Source organism: Salminus brasiliensis, chromosome 7 (assembly GCF_030463535.1).
Source record: "Salminus brasiliensis chromosome 7, fSalBra1.hap2, whole genome shotgun sequence".
Lineage (NCBI taxonomy): Eukaryota > Metazoa > Chordata > Actinopteri > Characiformes > Bryconidae > Salminus > Salminus brasiliensis.
The window spans coordinates 10471779-10493259 of record NC_132884.1 but is presented as its reverse complement, the minus strand read 5'-3'; the positions used below and the strand labels follow the sequence as shown (position 1 = coordinate 10493259).

General features: G+C 38.7%; 1 protein-coding gene across 1 annotated transcript in view; it reads left to right on the top strand.

Annotated features, from left to right (window-relative positions):
- The first annotated feature begins 4792 nt into the window (after nucleotides 1-4792).
- The window catches only part of spega (striated muscle enriched protein kinase a), a 46069-nt gene continuing 29380 nt past the window's right edge, over nucleotides 4793-21481 (top strand). The window contains exons 1-4 of the mRNA XM_072683815.1: nucleotides 4793-4910; nucleotides 5743-6256; nucleotides 20895-20990; nucleotides 21134-21269. Of these exons, the coding sequence (XP_072539916.1) occupies nucleotides 5935-6256; nucleotides 20895-20990; nucleotides 21134-21269 (554 nt within the window). The 5' untranslated portion in view covers nucleotides 4793-4910; nucleotides 5743-5934. The remainder of the gene's footprint in view (nucleotides 4911-5742; nucleotides 6257-20894; nucleotides 20991-21133; nucleotides 21270-21481) is intronic.

Below are 21481 nucleotides of genomic sequence, written 5' to 3'. Positions count from 1 at the left end.
CATATCGAAAATATCTCATTATGAGTAATATTATACAATTAACTTATTTATAGTTTAAGTAATTATATCCAGAGAAATTATCCCATTATTGCATTCATTTGTTCTTGTTTAAAGAAATAAATGCATGAAACCAGCAACAGAATATCTCAATTTATGATGTTACCAGAAATTATTTTACCAGAATATTTTCAGGGGCAAACAATGTGAGGGACAGGGGTTTACTGTAGAAAAACAGTAGCTACCTGTTTCTTTACTGACATTTTCTCTCCGATGTGTAAAAGCACTTGGAGACGCAGAACTGTCTTCCACTGTTTTTCTTATGAGTTTAAAATTGACAATTTTCAGTTGCAGCTGAACATCTCACTGTATAGTAGAAGAGTGCTGATTTAAGATTATTTCTTATATTATTATTATTTATTGTAACTTTACTTACATTAACATATTTTAGATCTGCACTCCTACTTTATTAAGCTTCATGAGGACGGACTAGATGAATAGACGAATCGACTCTTAGCCTTACCCTGATCTTGGTCAGGCCAGGGCTGTGTTTCAGAAAACTGAAGTACTGAAGATGTGAAGCCCATCATGCCAAGATGCAGTTTGAACGAGCTTTCTCGGCAGAGTCTGTAGGCCTTAATGTTAATGCTGGTTAAAGTGAGTTTATGATGTTATATCAGCGCCCACAGATCCGTCGCCATTGCTGCCCGCGCGCACAGTCACCGTCAATTCAAATGTAAAATGTAGCTAACTGAAAATTAACGTGTCAGCGCGCGCCTGATTCGGCGGTCAGAACCAGTACAGGTGGGATAAATGTTCATATTGTTATATTGTTGCTAAATATTATGTAGTAAATTAATATCGTTTCTCGTGGTTATTATACATATGGCAGTTTTGGTCCTCAGCCTTAGCTGTCGTGGCCAAGTTCAGTCAGTCATTTAAGATTAATCTCATATTGGGCAGTTGATAAAGTTTCTCAATTATTTTTACAGCTTCCAGTTGAACCCATGTTTTAATGAAATCTCTATTAAATAGTGGAATGCGTTGAGATGAAAATAACAAAAATTATCAAAGTAAATCAAAAGTATTATGCCATAGAGGTCTGGATTTGGAATTATACTCAAAATAAAAGTGGAAAATCAAAATACATTCAGTGGAAACTGAATGTCCCAGACATGATGTCCCAGATGCGCTGGACTGGATTGAGGTCTGGGGAACGGGCAGGCCAGTCCATAGCATCAGTGCCTTCGTCATGCAGAAACTGCTGACACACTTCAGCCACACGGCCTAGAATTGTCATGCATCAGAAGGAGCCCAGGGCAGCAGCATATGTTCTCACAATGGGTCTAAGGATCTCATCCTGGTACCTAATTGGAGCCAAGATACCTCTGGCTAGCACATGGAGGACTGTGCTCCCTTCCCACAACATTACTGACCCACTGCCAAACCGGTAATGCTGGAAGATGTTGCAGTCAGCTGAAAATGCTAATCTGCCAATCGCCATGCATAGTGTTGGGCTGTAAGCACAAGACCCTCTTGTGGACGTTGGGCCCTCAAACCACCCTCATGGAGTCAGTTTCTGACAGTTTGAGCAGAAACATAGATATTAGTGGCCTGCTGGAGGTCATTTTGCAGAGTTCTGGCACTGCTCCTCCTGTCCTTCCTTGCACAAAGGAGGAGGTAGCGGTCCTGCTGCTGTGTTGTTGCTCCTACGGCCCCCTTCACGTCTCCTGGTGTACTGGCCTGTCTTCTGGTATCTGCTCAATGCTCTAGACACTGTGCTGACAGACACAGTAAACCTTCTAGCCACAGCTCACATTGATGTTCCATCCTGGATGAGCTACACAACCTGAGCAACTTCTGTGGGTTGTAGACACCACCTCATGCTACCTCTAGGGGTGAGAGCACTGACAAAATGCAAAAGTGACCAAAACATCAGCCAGAAAGATGAGAATCGAGATATGGTCTGTAGTCACCACCTGCAGAACCACTCCTTCATAGGGGGTGTCTTGCTAATTGCCTCTCATTTCTACCTGTTGTCTGTTCCTTTTGCACAACAGCAGGTGAAATTGATTTACAGTCGTTGTTGCTTCCTAACTAGAAAGGTTGATTTCACAGAAATGTGATAGACTTGGAGTTACATTGTGTTGTTTAAGTGTTCCCTTTATTTCCTTCCCTTTATTTACACAAAATGTATTACATATACATAGCTTGTATTATCTGGACTGTTTTTTCTTCATAATATGACCCAGATGAACTTCAGCATTATCCAGGCCATATATCATATACAACTAATATATTAAGCTTTATATGAGACTTATATACATATATACAATTGTGTGTATTGTAATGATTTATAATGAATATAACATTCATTATAATTTATTCATTCATCTTATCTGCTTTTTATGGTCTGGGTTATGGTGGGTCTGGAGGCAACCTGGAATCACCCCTGGACTGGGCAGCAGTCCATCGCAGGGTTTTAACACACTTTCACCTAGGGTTCAGTTTAGCATAGCCAATTCCCCTACCGTTTTTTGGGTGGTGAGAGGAAAACCTCACAAAAACACCTGAGCAGGGATCAAACTCAGGCCCCTGGAGCTGTGTGCCACACAAAAAAACCTGCTGCTCCACCATGCCACCCAAAACTGATAATACAGTAAATACATTAATACATTTTGGTTTAGGTATCATTATTGGCACATTTCACTATATATCATTATCAGTAACGAAGGACAGGTTGTATGTGGAGTGAGAATAGTTGTGTTATGTCAATCTAACAACAAGAGACATACAATAAATATCTTATACTACACACATAAATATTTTTCAATTTGTGTCTTCTGATTTGCCATACAAACATGAATAGTACCTATTGGTAGCAGATATTGTCCGCTCCTCTAAAGAGCAAAATGTGCAAAAACATCAAATATGCGCTAGGTATGGCTAATGTTGGCTTTTTACTGTCAAGCTCTAGTCATGTAGAACCTCCCAAGTGCCTCCCAACAGCATAACAGTGGTGCCCCTTGGACCATTGATGCCACAGTGGAAGCCATCAAAAACTCCAATTCCTGTATCAAGAAATTGTTACTTTTGTTTTTATGCTGTATTACTGATAAGGCCTCTGATGCCCTAATTTAGTTTCCCTGCTTTGTCTATTGCAAGGGCAACTGTCATTCATTTAATTTTCACTAGGGTCTCGAAAGATTCTTATTTAGTCTTATTTTACTGGAACGCCTTAATAGCTCTGCACCTGTTTTCTCACAATGTACACTGCAAGTAAAGGGTAAGACAAACAACAGCTCATGTTATCACACTCACGACCTTGGTCAGGCAAGTGTATGTGTGTGTGTGCCTGGTGGAGTGCCAAGGTTCAGATGAGCTGTGTCACAAAAGAGAAGAACTACCAGAAAGCATCTGCAGGCTAGATGTTGAGAACGGTTTTAATGCAGCAGCTTTACCAGTCTTTTTGAGGCTCTATTTGCATGAAACCTTTCTCACAGTTAAGTTTAGCCACATTAGTGACTTGCCTTGAAATAGAGACAGACAGTCTTGTCCATGCCGAATAAACACTTTGACACCTTAGCTCTCTCAGGTGCGTGTCACTGTGGAACCAGGCCAGCATTACCCAAATGTAGTCTTTTAATATTCTCCTAACAGTATCAGTCCATGTATTATTTTTTTATGTAACAAAAGGAATAATATACTTTGGATTGACTAAATAATGACTCATACAAACACTATGAAGTTATGGCAGAGGTTTTGCATAGTGACTATTTTAAATGACCAGTAGGTGGAGTGAAGTCTTGAGAAAGAGTATTGCAGTGAAAGCTTTAGGAACATACTGCAGTGCTGTACATGCAGTACAATTCTGGCCAGTCAGAAAAGCAGTATACAAATGATTTTAAAATGGTTTTGATGAAGTGAAATGATATAAGAGGATACAAGGAAAAGTTTACAGTATTTGTACTTTATGGGAAATAAAGGCCAAAACAAATGGATGTTTTTTATCATTATGAAAAACAAAACGTATGAAATGAGCCATTTACCTACATAACCATTTGTACTTGCCATTAATTACATTTTAAAGCTTGATTTCATTTAGAAATAAAATATTGTGAAATGTTATTTTAAAAGACTCAAATTGAAACTTTTATGGCCCTTGGCCTACCACAAAGAAACAAGACAAAAAGTTTGAGCACCCTTAACAATTAAATCTGTGCTTATAATTACACTACAGCCTCATAGAGGTCTCCTGACTGGTTACGTCACGTGTCTCTGACATCTCACCATGTTCCCGGTAGGCTACTATCTTTGCCGAATGAATCAGCCATCATTCATTCAGTGCCATGTCCTTACGCACACAAGCGACAGACTCACACAAACAGTGTAGTTGTTTGGTTGGTTACAAGGGCCCTCTTGCATGCTTAGCCAGAGTGGGGGGTGGGCTACAGAAGCACAAGGGCCGCCCAAAAAATGCAGCCTATTCTGGCTCCAGCTGTCACTTCAAGGCTGGTGCTGCTCGCCTGTCACCTCCACGGGGAGCCGGTGAGGGTAAAAGGGCATGAGCAGGAAAAGGACTCTTAGAAGTGGGGGATAACCCAACTCCAGAATGAACAGAAAAGTTCATAGAGCTAGACAAAGAATAGCCTGCTAACTTGGGCCCCTTTTGACATCGCCAGAGCTGGTAGGGCACAGACAGACTAAGAAATAAAGACAGCGAGACAGAGAGAGAGAGAGAGAGAGAGAGAGAGGGAGAGAGAGAGAGAGAGAGAGAGAGAGAAAGGGTCCGCCTCACCTCACTGGTGTAAACAGAGCTCCTACTAATGCAGCTTGATCCTTTAAGGGCTTAGTGTAGTAGCCATGCTGGACGGGGGCTCTACGACATGCTGTGCTCTCTTAATTGGCCAAAGGTAAACTATTTCTCTTATCAGAGTCTTATTATGTTAATTAGACTTTTGCTGGAATGAGCCAGCGTGCCTCTCAGTGCTGTTGAGTTAGAGCTAATTTAAGCTGAGTTACTGCTGTTATACATTAACTTATCTTACTAATTAGACTAATATATGAATGTAGAGCATACAGCCCATCAAAGTTTAGTGGTGAAAGTGTGCTGACATCTAACAGGCATGTCTCCTTTGTCAGTTTGCACTAACATAATAAACGTGGCACTAAAAGTTGATCCTGAAGTTTCCAATATGTGTGGAAAACAAAACTGGCAAATTATTATTTATGCAAAATCTGTTCTTCATACCAACTTACTTAATTAAACAGTCACAGTGAAATTAAACATGTTACATTGCTATTATTAATATTTATTCATTATTTATAAAATAAATACTGACCCAAATATATATATTCTTGCTCATAATTTTGTATGAGCCTTATTGTAACAAATATATCAACAAATATGTAAAGATGTTTTGCATATGCACTAAAACATTGAAAGGTTTAGTGTACTAATTTTAAAAAGCATTCTTAATTTAAGTTAATCAGTTACTAAGGTTACTTAAAATGCCTTTTTGTCTTGTACACATTGACTTGCAACAGTAGTATGTTTGACAGTAGAGAACTTTGTAAAATGTGCCAATGTGGTTCTTTGGGTTGACATGGTTCTATATGGTTCTGTCTTTATTACTAAAGATCTTCTAAAGTACCCTTTTTTCAAAAGTGCAATGCACTGTTATTACTGTTTCCTGTTCATTTTATTTGATGTTAAGAGACTCATTGTTGGACTATTTTATACAGGTTATTGTAGAACTTCTTCATGAAAACTACTGACGCACCATGGAACCTGACACCTGAGCCAGTTGGGGGCCCATCAAGAATTTGTCCTGATGCAACAAAACAACCTAACCTCAAAATATTAATATTAATGTGCAGAGATACATCCAAAGTCACTCAACTGTAGGAAAGGCTGGCTGTCTTAGGACAGTGAAAATGATGCCATCCAGCAAAGCTAAAGCTACCTCAGAGCAAGACGGCACCGCTGCCCCTCCCGTCTTTCTACGGAAGCTAAGACGGGCCGCAGTAGCCACAGGATGTGATGTCCGATTGAGGGTTACCGTGGGGGGTTATCCACGGCCCACCCTTCATTGGTACCGTAATGAAGACCCACTGCCCTCTGATGCCCAGGACTATGGTGGACTATGGATCCGGGACTGCCACCAAACCGATGGTGGGCTCTACACCTGTGTGGCTGAGAACCCCCTGGGGGAGGCCAGGAGTAGTGCAGTGCTGGCCGTGTTGGACCTAGGTGAAGGTAAGGCAGAAGAGCATTAATTGTGTAATTGTGCATAAAAGTATTTTTCTGATCATTCTTTTTTATGGATTTCTTTACAGCCTAAGCACCGTTGATGGCTAGTGTTATGGCATTCAGCATATTAGCCAGTTGTTTTTTGTTTTTTTGGAATAAAGCAACGTGAAACACAGCAAAACTTATTTGCCGCACAAATGAGCTCTGGTTGGAACCACTGTCTCCATTCGTTAGCTTTATTGGGGTTTCAGATCCTTCTGGTTGCCATCAAGCTTTCTGTCAAAATTCTGGTTGGATATTTGACCACTTTTCTTGGCAGAACCGGTGGAGATTATTTCTTTGTTGTTATAACGTCATAGTCTATAACTGGCAAAGACACCTAACTATCACTCTGTGCTAATCTTATTGGGATAGTATCCTGAGGTTTCCAGTATTATGGTGTCAGTTAAGTGTCTGGCAGTGTACATGTAGCATGCATATGAGTTGGCAGTGTGACAGTATTTTATGGATATTGTGATATGTCATCACAGTGCATCTTTTAAGTATATAATGGATATCATCAGTACTTAAAGTGAACTGACCAGCTGTGTCGCTGTAGTCATTTAAAAAGTAATTGTTATGAATTACAGTTTGATTTTATTTTTCAAACCTTTTAAATTGTACCACAATTAAATACTTATAGGTATTGAGGTTATATTAAGAAGAGTGGACAGTCTTAATGCTTCATACAAATTTACTTATCAAGTTAATGTAATGTGAATAAGAGAACATTTAACTCTGCTAAGTGGAACAATAGAAAATACAAAATTGGGCTTAGATGGTAAAAAATCATTTAAGACATGTAGTCTCAAACAGTGTCCATTGTACATTGCTAAATCACACTCATAATCTCATGTAAACTCCTTTCCAAAGTCTACAAGGTTCAAAAGTTTCAATTCAAGCTGTTAGTCCAGTTAGACCAGATAATTTGTTAGCAACAGCAGCAGTAAGTGTGACTATCACTGTTAGCTCTGAGTCCTTAGTTAGTTTTGTTCTCTTTGTTTTATACTTCTTGTGTGTCCTACTGTTAACCATGACTCTCAGGGGCAACTCCTATTCTGAGTCATTGGTTGCACAGATCTTTGTCCTCCATGGTTTAAATGTGGCTAACCAATTATTCCTAGTTTTAATTTGCTAGAGATTGACGCATCCATTGTTGTCCTCTGAACACTGTCAAGTGTAGTCTTTTGCATAGTGGCAGGGCTAACTCCTTTGGTGTTAAATGTGTGCTTGGGTTTTATATGGATTTAAGAGGCCTTTCTCCGTCTTTAATCGATTCATAGAGTAAAAACTTGTAAAGTCTGATTCACTTGTAGGCTACAGTGACATACATTCAGTTTGCAGCTTGATAAACAGAGACAGTACTTTACTAAGTGTAAGGAAAAACAGATGCAAACAGGTATATATCAAACTTTTGTTGATGCTTTGTAAAGACATATTAAGATTTGACAGTGTGTTTTGTAAACAAAGCATCCTTTTATTATTAATAGTAGTAGTAGTAGTAGTATTGGCAGTAGTAATTGTTGTAGTAGTACTATTATAGAGCTTTAATTCCATTCTCCTTTTTTTTAACAAAATGATTTCATTTAGAGAACAGCAGTATTGTAAGCCACTTATATCCGTTTTGGTTTCAACTGCTAGAACTGCCTGTGTCTAAAATACAGAGGGGCACATATAAAAATCAGTCACACATATGCACACGCACACACACTCACACTGATGCTGGGTGAAAGTCAGCTCTATGTCAATCGCCTGCCATGACTATGCAGGGCCTTCAGCTGTCAGAACACTCAGCACCTCTCTTTCTCTCTTTGTTCTCTCTCTCTCTCTCTCTCTCTCTCTCTCTCCCCATCTGTGGTTATTTACAGTGTGGAATGTGCCAGGTCTCGAATTACAGCTCTACTGTCACTCTGCCGCACATCATCCACAATTATAGCTCCTATGCTGCAGAGCTGCCACCGCACTTATTGAGTCTACGTCAGTGACGAGAGTGGGACATGTGCATGAGGGTGGGAGGAAAAGCAGGCGCATTTCAACCTTATTGATTTCAGTCGACATTTATTTCCCAGTTGAATGAAAACAGGATTAATCAAACACACCATACACTGCATCTTGCCTTAGCTGCTAAAGTGAAGTGACAATTGATTTTGCATCAAAAGGAATAATCTTACTTAGTGAATTTCCTCATCTTACCGTATGTCACTTCTGAAATAGTTTGTGTTACCTGTTATGTAGGTATCTTTTTTGTCTATGGATTAGTGTATTAAGGGTCTGTATGTGGGTCAACATCTCTTCTGTGTCATAGCTATATAAATTACATAATAATTTGACAGTAATCAAATCATAGTAGGAATTTACACTAATATAATCACCAACTAGTATCATGTGGTAGCATATAAATAACTTACAGTGAGAGTTGGCCAGGCAAAAATGTATCCTCCACACGGCGGGGTTAGTTTTACCGCAGTGTAAATGAAGCCCTATTTGGACTGTATGTAATGTAATTTTACTATAGGACATCTGTAAAACCTATGACCGATTTGCAGAGGATAAGAAATATCAACATAAATGACTGAGATGCAAGTGGCTTCTCAACTTATGCTCTTCTGTCACCTTCTAAAATATGTGATAACTAGCCTTATAACTAGAATGTATGTCCCGAGATATCATACACAGTAAAACTACATGCATCCTTTATACTTGAGAAAAGCCACAAAAAACCTTTTCATAGGATATGATGAAATATATTTACCCACATGATGATTTGCACAGGATTAATGTGACCTGAGGTTATTTTTATGGCTCGATGGTGCTGGATTCTTATATTTATATAGTTATATGTGAGCATGCAGTCTGTACAAATTGACTTACACGGCCCATTGGGATGAGACTAAAATCACTGAGACTGTGACTGTTACAACAAGCCCCTCAGTCCCTTATAATTAACCCCACTTACGCACTCATGTTGAATTGTTCATGATTGGTGCAGAAAATAAATCAAAATTGTAGCAGCAATGTGTGGGCCGCCTCTGTAAAAATGTTATTAATCTTTCTCTAATGCGTTTACTGTTATTTTGCAATGAACAAAACTTCTAAAGCCAAGCATACACTGTGAAATTTTAGCCTGCTTGTAAGCCTGATTTGGTCATAGCTGACTGCATTTAAGGATCTGTTCAAATTTTAGCTTGATCGGCTGACGTTTGATTTGCAGTGTGAAAGGGAAAGCAATTCTCAATTAACTGCCCAAACGAGCTTGGAATGAGCAGTTTTGCGAGACGATTCCTCTACGTCACAACCCGTTTTTCCCAAATTCTTAGCTTAAATCCATCCATGTGAGTCACAGAACACACAGTGTGAGCTAAAAAGGTTTTGCACACCCCCTAGAATTTCTGTTCTCTGACCATCTAGTACATGGCCAAATAAGCTCATTTCCCTATGTGCATTTAAAAAAGTCACAGGGTGGGAGTGCTGTGGGACCCCACTGATTGGTGATGTCACACTCTGAAAACAGGTGGAAAAAAAACAAGCCCACCATAGTTTTAGGATTAGTGATGCTAAGTTTGACTGAAATTAACCAGTCAGTGTGCCTGAAAACAGACAAAAAAAACTCCCATTCCCTAGACTTTGGGCTCTCAAGAATGGGGCTTTATCTTCTAAACATGTGTGAGTTTGATGTAGCTGGAACATGGTCTGTCCTGTAGTGTTTAGCCTGCTAGATAACTTATCTAAGCCTCGATAGCCAGCTGCCAGTCCAAACATGCCAGAAAGTCTCATTTTGCCTTTCTGTTACTCCGAACACCAGTCACTCAACTCCGCTCTTTCAACGCTTGTCTGGGTAGCTCAGCAGTTAGTCAGCAGCAGCTGAACTGGGCTGTCTGATATTCTGTAGAGCTGTAGCCAAGCTAGTTAAGCAAAAGCTAGCTAAGTGAGTGGGCTACAGATTTAAAAAACTTTGAATTCAGCTTTGAATTCTTTTAACAGCAGTTGTTTGATCATTAGTTACCACTCACTTAAGTCATTATTGTGTAGATGTGGTAAAAAATGTGTGTAAAAGTTGGATTTCAGTCAGCAAGACCAGCCAGTGCTAATACTAATCAGCAGTTTAACATTTGTAATTGTCAGATTAACTGTTTAACGTTTATTAAATGATTGAGTTAAAATGACATTGTTAACTTTGTCACCCTGCAAGTAAACAATGTTGTATTTTGTTATTTGTTATTTGGTTTTAAAATTAGTCATGATTAGATTATAAGGATGCACCCTTCCCCTCCCTGGTAATATTGTATACAGCAGTATTTTTTTAAACACTGTAATGGTGTGAAAAAGTAGATAACGCCCAATTCTAGACACTTCTACACACGCACAGTCAAGTCATAGCTTAACTCCGTGTACGTCTCCTCTTTTTCCATGGACTGTCAGTAAGCTATGCGCTTTCTCAACATTTTTTATATATAGGGTGCTATATTCAGCTGAATTGAGTTCTTGTTTGTGTGTTGAGCACCCATGTTGCAGCATGCGTGCACCAACCACTTTCAAACAGTGTAAGCACCTGTAGAATTTGTCCACACACAATTTTAGCTAAATGTGCAGCGTGGGCAACCACCAAAAAACAAAATTTCCGAAATTGCACAGTGTACAAGCCTGGGGTTTAAAGGGTTAAGGGGGATTAACAGACATGCCTTATTCCCCTACGAGTAATAGGACATGGAATTGGAATTTAGTTAACTCAGATGTATCAGACAACTGTGTAACAGTTTTACATAAACTATGAAAATGTTATGAGTGCAAGCGTCTCAAATGTTACTTCACACACTGTGAGACTGCGCCCAAGAGCAGCACTAAAGATCAAATGATCCTCCACCATAATCTTCTGGTATTAGTGAAAGCAGGACCTGAGTGGGGTTCACCGGGGGTGTATTATGAACAACTCAAAATAGACCATTGGGCTCACCCATCAACAGGCAGAGAGTTGGGGGGTGTCTAGCGAACATTCAAGATGGACCAAGAAAGCCGCAAGAGAAGAAGTGACGTTTACAAGCTTTGTTGATGGTAAAGCTCATTCACCTCTAAGGAATATTTATGACCTAAGGATAAGGCACACTGCCATGATTCGAAAAGAGCTGCTGGATGCTCGGAAGGCTTTGAAAAGTGTAAGGACAGAAAGAGCGGATGGCTCTAGCAAGAGGAAACAGAAGGGTGAGTGGGGAATTGTGTAGGCAATCTATATGACCAAGCATGATCAAGGACTTCTTTAAGTGCATCTACAGTATTGTTTTGTAGTGAAGCTCCATTTACAGCAATTTCTGTAAATTTCAGCCATTATATAAATGTAGGTTAATGGCACATTAATTGTGATCTATTTATTGTGCAAGTAAATCTCACCAACAACTTTAAACATTATAAATACACCAATCACCAAGCTCTTTATTAACACCTGTACACATGTATGTAATTATCTAATCAACCAATTATGTGGCAGCAGTGCAATGCATACAATATTGCAGCTTAAGGTATCGTTCACATAAACCACCAAAATGAGGAATAAAATTAGATCTCAGTGATTTTGAATGTGGCATGATCTAGAATTGTCAGCACAACAGCCTCTAAGGTTTACTCAGAATAGTGGAAAAAAAGTCAACACATTCACACAGAAATGCCTTGTTCATGAGAGAGGTCAATAGAGAATAGCACAACTGGTTGAAACTGACAGAAAAACTACAGTAACGTACAGTAACGTGAAATTGTGGTGAGCAGAAATGCATGTTAAAATTTACATGTTAAACCTTAAAGCAGAGGGGCTACAACAGTAAAAAAATTAATGGCAACCAAACTGTTTATATCTGATTTTATTGTGACAATGACAATATGTTTATAAGTGGTAGCTCAGAAGTAGGCTAAATCATGTGTAATATGGTCATCCTTGCTGCAAGCACCGCAACAACAATTTTGTGGTATGTAAGAAAGTACAGAGGAGACATTACAAGTAGTAAGAGGACTACTTAGACACTCAAATCAGCACTTCCAGCATAATATAAATCAAGACCTACAGTTCCAGTAGTACATAAGAAAGCAGACAGTGAACAAGAAAATTGATACAGTGTTTGGGAAATGAATGCACACCACTTTCATTAGGCCTACTAATGTAAGTATCCATCTTGTAATCCACTCTGTTTCTGCTGTTGCTGACCCCAGCACTAACTCAAGACTGCCCAGCAGCTGAGGGTATAAAGAAACGTAACTACCGCAGCAGTGATTCACAGCAGTGCCAAAATGAATAAGAAAAGGTTTAGATACCTTAGATGGAGGTAGTAGATCCCAAAGCCATAGTATTTAGCTAATGCTGCATATGTTATCTTCCAGTATTAGAGGGCTATTATTCATTTATTATACTTCATATTATTTATATAGACTTGCATCTGAAATTACTACAGTAAACATACATATTTAGCACACAGCCATTAAGCACACTGACATCTTTGAGCTCAAATTAATTAACAAAAAGAATATATATCTTACTTGTTATCAACAGCTAATGTTTGCTATTACACATTTCCTGCTTTTTTAAGCCTGTCCATTTACTGCATACACAAAATGTAACCATGTGTTTACACTTGCTGATGGCCACTTTGAAAGCTGTCTGGAAACATTGAACAAAACAGTGCTGTAAACTGACATTTCTGTTTTAACTTGTATTTTGGACATGTGTCAGTGTGTTTTGTAAACTTATGATATTATTGTTTCAGACTATGCATAGTATGCTATTTTTGGTTCTTGGGTGTGGGAATTAGTTAAAAATAAATCAAAAGACAGCTTTAGGAATACAGCACAGCTGCTACATTACATAGTTTGCATACTAGTCATTTAAGATTGTGTGCTACACCAATATATTGCATCACAGGTATTACAGGCTTGTGTTTTTAAAACTCTTAAATTATAAATTAAATTAAATTTCATATTTATTAATGGTCAGTAGTTGCTTTACGTTTTAAGAATTATTGTAAGGTGATCTTAAGATGAACTTTACAGTAGTCTAAAAACCAACATTAAACAAACATCAAAAAGAAAATGTAAAATTTAATTGATATTATTATTATTATTGGTTGTTCATATTAAAGCAATGACCAATTTGATGTTTACATAAAAAATATTGTACTTAAAATGTAATATTAAATGCTGCTTATCTAGTTAAGCAAAGGTAATATGCTCCTGCTTATTTACATTACACGTCTATGTAAATGCAGTCCCTTCCAAAAGTATTGGAACAGCAAGGCAAATTCCTTTGTTTTTGTTGTTCATTTGGATTTAAGATGATAAGTATGATACAACAGTTCTCTGGTATTTACTTTAGATGTGTTTAACAGCTCAAAACATACCCCCATTTGTCTGAACCCACTCATTTCAAGTGATCAAAACTATTGGAACATATGACTGATAGGTATTTCTTGTTGACTTGTTAAGGTTTTTAGCCTGGGGTTAAACCTATAAAGACTGAATTTCTTGTTAAAGAGAATTAACCAACATGAAGACCAGACAGCAATGCATTTTAAAGCTGAGAAAAGAAGAAAAATCTATCGGAGCCATTGAACAAACATTAGCAAGCACAACAATTTGGAATGTCCTGGATCACTCATCAGCAGTAAGAATTAGAAGGCCAGATTGGAATTTGCAAAGAAGATGAGCCGCAAAAATTCTGGAGCTAATGAGAGCAAGATTAATCTCTACCAAAGTGATGGAAAGACCAAAGTGTGGAGAAAGAAAGGAACTGCTTATGATCTGAAGCTTACAAGCTCATCTGTGAAGCATGGTGGAGGTCATTTCATGGCTTGGGCGTGCATGGCTGCTTCTGAAACAGCTTTCATGTAATTTGTGCTGGCTAATTATCCAGCGGCCTACCTTTTACAGCACTAGGCCTAATTGTCCTGGTTGAATGGTTTAAGGGATTCTATGTAATTCTATGTAAATTATTATTATTATTATTATTATTATTATGCACTCCTCCAATCAGGAGAACCAATTAAGCTGGATATTTGTTTGATACTTGACCAATGGTGATAAGCCAAGAGCTTCAACAGCCAATTGTATTTATTTAGGGTAAAAAGACACAAGAATGCTTAATTGTGTGCCTTTACATTCATCCTGTATTTTAACTCTTGTGCTGCAAAAGTCTGTCATTACGTTTTAGTTGGTTAAAGACAACAAGATAGAAGCAGACAGCTGGCAACAGACGTATTTCATTTAACATTTACATTCATGGCATTAAATATACACTCCAATCCAGAGTTCTTTTTGTCCCCTCGAAAGAGAGTAAAACAGAGCCATACATAAACCTTGAAGGGCTTTAGGTATTGCCATAGGCCATTGCCATCATCAACTAGATAGGATTCTTATAGTAAAGCACCAGGGTTTTAAATTTGGTATAAACACCAATAAATGGTATGTATAATGGCTAAACTAAAGGTTTCAAGACTAATGCACTTCCAAAGGAATGATGTTTCATTTGCAACCCAAGAGTTCAACTGAGGGAACATTGTTTATATCTTTATCTCCTGTAGCAAATGAGTTAAACCTACCAGTGTATTATCACTAATCCATCTTGTAACTCTGATACAGCCAGTATGCCCAGATCCGTTATTGAGGAGCTGGAGCTTATTATTTTTATAGGCTCAGACGCATCATTAACATGACCTCATAAACAAAAAAGGTTGGGCATTCCTGGTTAAAATTTCTGTTACTGTGAATAGTTAATACTCACCAAAGAGGATGCAGATGCTCAAACTTTGGGCCCTTTTCTGTTTTTTTGTCATTTTGAAACTTAACTATTCACTGTAACATTTTGACCAGGGGTGCCAGAACACAAAAACGTGCTTTAATTTTTTAAGGAGGACTTAAATTATATATTATACCACATACTGATGGATATCCTTAATAGATTATTAGTTTATTATGAGTATCTCATCTACCAAAGTCATTATTAAACATCAATAATAAAAAAAACACAGCAGGAGTACTAGAGCCTGAAACGTGTTGCCTGAAGGTCAGTATGCATTAGGGATAAGAGCACAATTCATTGTTTTAATTTAACTGGACACTCTGCTCATTTATGTGGTATGCCGCCATTTGCATTTGCTGGACTAAAAAAATATTTTTCAGAAACAGTAATCTGATGGGCCTGGCTGCAGAGTGTTTGTGTGGTGGGGATGAAGCTAGCTACATCTCTTGTACAAGTTCTTGCAGGCAGTTCCTTTTAAATGGTATAAAACTATGCCATCATGACTCATTTTGTGCTGTTTTGTTAACTAATTGTCTTAACACGTATTGCTGTACTGCTGAACTATCACTAGTATTGTCATTGTAAATCATAAAGGCTTTAAAAAAAAACTTGTATCCACTGCTAGACAATGCTAGAATTTAGGTGATTCTTCTACTTTGTTAGCCATGTCATTTTGATGTCTGGAAGTTTGGAGTTTCATGTAAAGACTCTGTACTGTGATATTATTTTGTACATAATTCAAAGTGGACTAAAAATTCAGTTTTTTGATTAAATTAAGTTCAATAGCCTCTATGCTAACAAGAGTAATGCTCATTATGTCCCACAACTGGAGTTTGTTACATGCCAAGGTCCATGCGGTCATGTTGTCAGCATGTTTGTGCATGTGTTCCTGTTTTAAATGTCACCTGGACTCACAAGCCTGGTTGGGATTAGGGGCTCTTATACTGTTTCACAGCACTCCAGCACTTAAACACGCTTCCCCTTTGACACAAGCTTAGGTCCTTCCATCTCATATATATATATATATATATATATATATATATATGCCCTTCTAATTTTAATGTTTTATCCCAATTTCTGACACAGGCATTCAATTACTCATGTACAGCTTGTGTTTAATTACCATACAGAAAAGCATGCTAATTAAATGGGACGCTCTGTAGGAGCTGCACATGAGCCTAAGGTCATCATGCCCAATGTTAAAGATCAGTTAGAGGGGTACAAGGCCCCCCGACATGTTGTTGTGGCTGTGGAACTGCATTCACTGCAGTGATATAGCACCACTGAATACTTTGAAATCATCCAATACCAAGGATCCTTGTGTGCAAAGAAGAGACAAACTCCCAACCAATACCCTTGATTAAAGAGATTTGATGGAAAGCTTTGAAGAAACATGGGATGAGTGTGTGATTACAGATAGTTGCCACGTATATTTATTTGACCTCTATGTTCATGATTCGTACTTTCTAACTCTAATTTTAACTAAGATCCTTAGTGCCAGTAAATAATTTGGATAAAGACGGGGTAGGCAAGAATACAGTTGCAAGAAAACGTAGGTAAACCCTTTGGAATTACCTAGATTTCTGCATTGATTACTAATAAAATGTGGTCAGATTGTTATTTAAATCACAATGTTAGACAAAAACAATTCAACTAAACCAATGCATGCAAACAGTTGAAGTGTTCATGTCTTTTAATGAGTAAACATCCACAATAATGAGTAAACCATTGAATTTATTGACCTGTAGTTCCCAATTTAGCAAAATTACCTGTCTTCAACTGTTTCTGAGACTTAATGATTCATTGAGATTCAACAGCATCTCAATAGAGTTAGTCAGGACTCTGACTTTCTTCTTTTTGAACCATTCTTTAGTTGTGTGCTGTGAGTCTTGTCTTGTTACATCATTCATTGTCTCATCAGATTGAAGTCATGGACTGCCCTCACATTCTCTGTAATATGTTTTTAAAACATATATTTTAATTCCAGCCCAACCTTGATCAGTATTGGTATCTGTCAGCACTATCAGTGATCAGTATTTGCCTCAAAAACACTGATTGGTCTATTTCTACTTAACAGTCCTTTTCCTATTTTGTTTGGATTGATTCACACAAAGATCTGTAGCAATGCTTTTGTAGCCTTTTCCAGCTTTATGCTGCTCATATTTTCTGAAAGTTGTTTGCATCTAGGCATCACACTAACTCATCTTTCGTGAGAAGAACAGATGTTAGTAACCAGGCCTTGCATGCCTTTATTTAATGGGCAACCAACCTTTGAAACCCATACTGCACCGTGGATGTTAACTCAGTGTGCTTAATAAACAGTTAGTGTGTTCTATATAGATTCAATTAGATTGTGTTTGTCTATGGTTGGGTCTTATTAGTAATCCATGCTAAAAAAGTAATTCCAAAAATACACTTATTTTCTCTTGCAACTTGCAGCTTGAAAAGACATACTTTTACATTCACAAACTGCAATAGATTGCATTTCAGGTTTTCTGTTGCTGTATTGATGAGGTTAAAATCAGTGAGTCTTGTCTTTTCTTCCATCAAACAATTTTGTTTAACCACATATAAATATATAAATTCTTCAGCATTAGAGCTGTAGACTTGGAGAGATATTTCATATGAGAGATTCATTGAGTCTTTCTAAACCAATCTGTCATTTAGCCTTCAGGTATTTGATTTCAAACACCATCTTTAGATACAGATCTGTGTTTACTTGGCACTTTGTATGAGGCACTTTTTCAGCTGTGCTCTTTTGCTGGATCGATCCCACTTAAGTGAGATGTGAAGGCAGCCTGAGCCGAGTCTCTTTTTTTGTTGAGTGGGCTCCTTTTATTGATTGCCGTCTATTAGGGAGAAACCACTGGAGATGTTGAGCCATGTGTGGGTTTTGTGTTTGCTGACTGTGAAAGCTTGCACGGCTGGAATGCATTGGTAGCTTCGTCTTGATGCCATGTCAGTCAAAGAGGGTATCATCAATAAGGTTTGCCATATTTGATGGAAATGTGCCAAAAACCACGTGCAGTATAGAGGCATTGTACTCTCTCTGCTGCTTCTGCTGCATTAGTCATTTGACTTTATGAGGTTCCTTGTGCTGTTAAATCGAAACTTGCTTCTCTATTGCATTGATGTAATTCTGCCAGCACCCGTTGTTTGGAAATCCTTTAATGCGATCTAGTGGCATTTATTCTCTGTTGTTTATGTCTAAAATGGACTACTCATGTTTCTATTGTTCCTGTGTAACTGCACTCAGTGTTGCACATTCATTCAAAGAAAGGTACTTAGCATTTGAATAGAGTGTGTGTTTGCGCGGTGGTGTTAACAGCTTGATATGGACTGTGTGGAACAGATGAAAGGAAAGTTACCGTTCACTATGTCAGCTTCCTCTCTCTTGTCCCCATCCCGGCAGTAGCAGCAGCAGCAGCAGCAGCAGCACTAGCAACGGCAGCAGCGGCATCGACCTGGGATTAGTGTGACGTCACTGCCACAGCCAGACAGAATATATAATTGATGCTTTTTTTGCTAAGAGCCATGCTCCCTCTCTCCTCACAGTCAACACCAGAGACAAAGGGAGAGGAGGAAGCTGGGAAGAGAAGAAGGAAAGCAGAGACAGGGAGATAGAGAGAGAGCACAGGAAGGAGCGCTAAGACAGCAGAAAATCTTATTTTAGCTTCGATTGTGCTCAGTTGACTCTTTGTGTTTTCCTCCCACACATCTTTTGTCTATATTCTCCCTTCCTTGCCCCCTTTAATACGTCTCAGAGAGGAAGAGTGGGTGGTAACAAAAAGAGTTTTTCCCCACCGCTTCTTAACAAGGACTATTGGACCTCTTCCTGCTGTGCTTGGAATATTTGGACTGTTTCATGTTTTCTAAGGATCCAGTGGATTGTACTTTCTTTGGCACTCTCTCTGATGCTTTAACATTATGAACATTGGTGGATGTTGGTAGCTTATCCCTCCTCTCTTAAAGATTCAAGATTTCAACGAGGCCATCATTCTGAGTTTCCAGTAAAGCTCATCAAGTGACAGAGGACAAAACTGCGGACGCCTTCGGAAACCACGTGAACTCAGAAGCAAGGCTTTTATCCGGTCTAGGTTCCACTGTGCTGCTTTTTGCCCTCAACTATTGCAGGTTAATGGGGAACCGCTCGCGCTGTAGAAGAGTTTTAGTTCATCTGGGGTCATGAAGAAAATCTGGTCCAAAAAAAGATTCCAGGTGAGTCGTCTGCAGCCAAGGTTTCAGCTTCTGGGAATAGGAAGTGCAAGGTTGATGTTATTGTGATGCTGCTGAGGCTTAATCTTCACAAATTTATCTCTGCCTGTTTTGCTTTCTGCAAACATCTTTCACATTGGTATTGTATATTAGTTTTTTGGCTTGTTATTTTGACTAATCATTTTGATTGTCATATAACCTTTATTTAACCTTCACCCTTACATCATGGGGAGTAAACAACTTCCTCAGTGGTTCCGACATGGTTGTTTTGATTTCAGTGAAGGGAGGAATTTTTTTCTTAACCAAACTGCAAAATTGCAAAAATACTTTAACCGTGTTAATATTAGGACTGTGAGGTAATGTTAGAAGCCTGCTTAAAAAATAAACATTTTCACTGGCAGAACGAAAACTGATGGAGCGAAAGAGTGAGTGAGAGAGAGAGAGAGAGAGAGAGAGAGAGAGAGAGAGAGAGAGAGAGATGCCCATAGGGACAATTATATTACCCTGTTGCCTTGGTAGCAGGATGGGAGGGCGTTTGAAATGCTGCAAACAAGCATGACATTTGACTAAGCAAAGACTGATTTTGAGTCAGTGTAACAATCTGAAGTCTCTGTTGTTGTTGATTTATTAGCATGTGATCCATTTTTAGAGTTTGCCATTTTGTATTTTTTTTGGTGTTCTTTCTTTATGATGAATTTACCATAATAGTCCAGAGGACATAAAGCTTTAGATGACATCAACATTTAAGTGCACCCATAAATTTACAGCTAACCCACATCCTTAACAGTTGTTTGTTGTTGTTCTTTCCAGAGAGCTGGACACTCTAGCTGGATGTTTGGAAGACTCACTCATGGTGTGTTTAGCTCTATAAAAATATTGCAAAAGAGAAAATGTAATTGAAAGACATAATTGAGAGTATGCATGCATGTGTTTTATAGCACATTAAATGTAGGTAGAAATAAAAATGGACGTATTAGCTTGAATACTTGGCAAACAGCAACGTCATTAGTAACGTGATCAGTTCATATTTTTAATACTTCGCTAGATTACATTGTGTGCTTGTGGATTATGTAGCACTTCTGATTATGCAAAGAGTTCAATGTGTGATGATGAAATGCCATTGAAATTCTGAGCGTGTGTTTATGTGCGTGTGTGTGTCATCTGTGCACCCTCACATGCCTGCAGATAGACATTTGTTTCTATAGTAACCGTGCTCTTTTGTCCACCTCTCCTTTCTGCCGCTATGGAAGTGAAGTTTTTCGCTTGTGCAGGAAGCAAAGCAATGGTAATTGTTGCTTTTAATTTTTTCTCTTCCCCAGTTCAGCACAGTTGCGGACTAATGGTCCAGGATCAGTGGACATTGAAAGATGATGCAGTTTCATTACAGAGCATCCCTGACATGCAATTCTTTGACACTGTTTTGGCCTAGTATTGGCTTGTAATTTTTGTGATGTCTTTACACCTCTAGTATAATAGCTTGTTATTTCCTAAAAAACAGATGATAAATTTGTTATTTTACTTTTCAAATGTGAACCTTTATTCATTGCCCACCAAATGAGCCCCAGGTTCATAGAAACTGGTGTTGTGTATTTTGACAAACACTGCTTTGTTTCTCTGCAGACTCAGAAAACACAGATGATGAGAACGCGGAATCCCAGGTCTCCTTGGAGACGAAAGAAAGGTCCAGAGCTCAAGCAGTTAGCAGTCATCTGTCAGGTAAAAAAAGTCTTTTTGTCCTTTCTTCCAGTCATTTTTGTTCATAACGTGCTTGCTCATTAAGGTAAGATCGGTAATCATATCTTGTCCTTGAATGCCATGCAATATTGCCTCCATAGTAATACAGCATAATATCTGTTCAGGTGGTGGAAAGACAACGGTTGCCCACATCCCCACTCCATGTGATGGCCCCATAGTGGAGAGAGAGATGCTGGCCCTGGGCTCTAGAGCCCCAGGTCTACAAGACCCTCTCCAGCCTGGCAGGCAAGCAAATGCTGGGTGTGTTGAGAGCCCCCCTGTCAGACACCTAGGAGTGGAAGCCCTTGTGCGGGCCTCTCAGATCAGTGTGTACTACCCAGCGGTGGGGTCTGAGGAAAGTATGTCCTTAGCCAGTGACTACTATGGCAGTGTGTTCAGCCTCTATCGCCAAAGGACGTTTTCTATATACAGTGTCCAGGAGTAAATACTGGCTTTCGTGATATCACAGCACA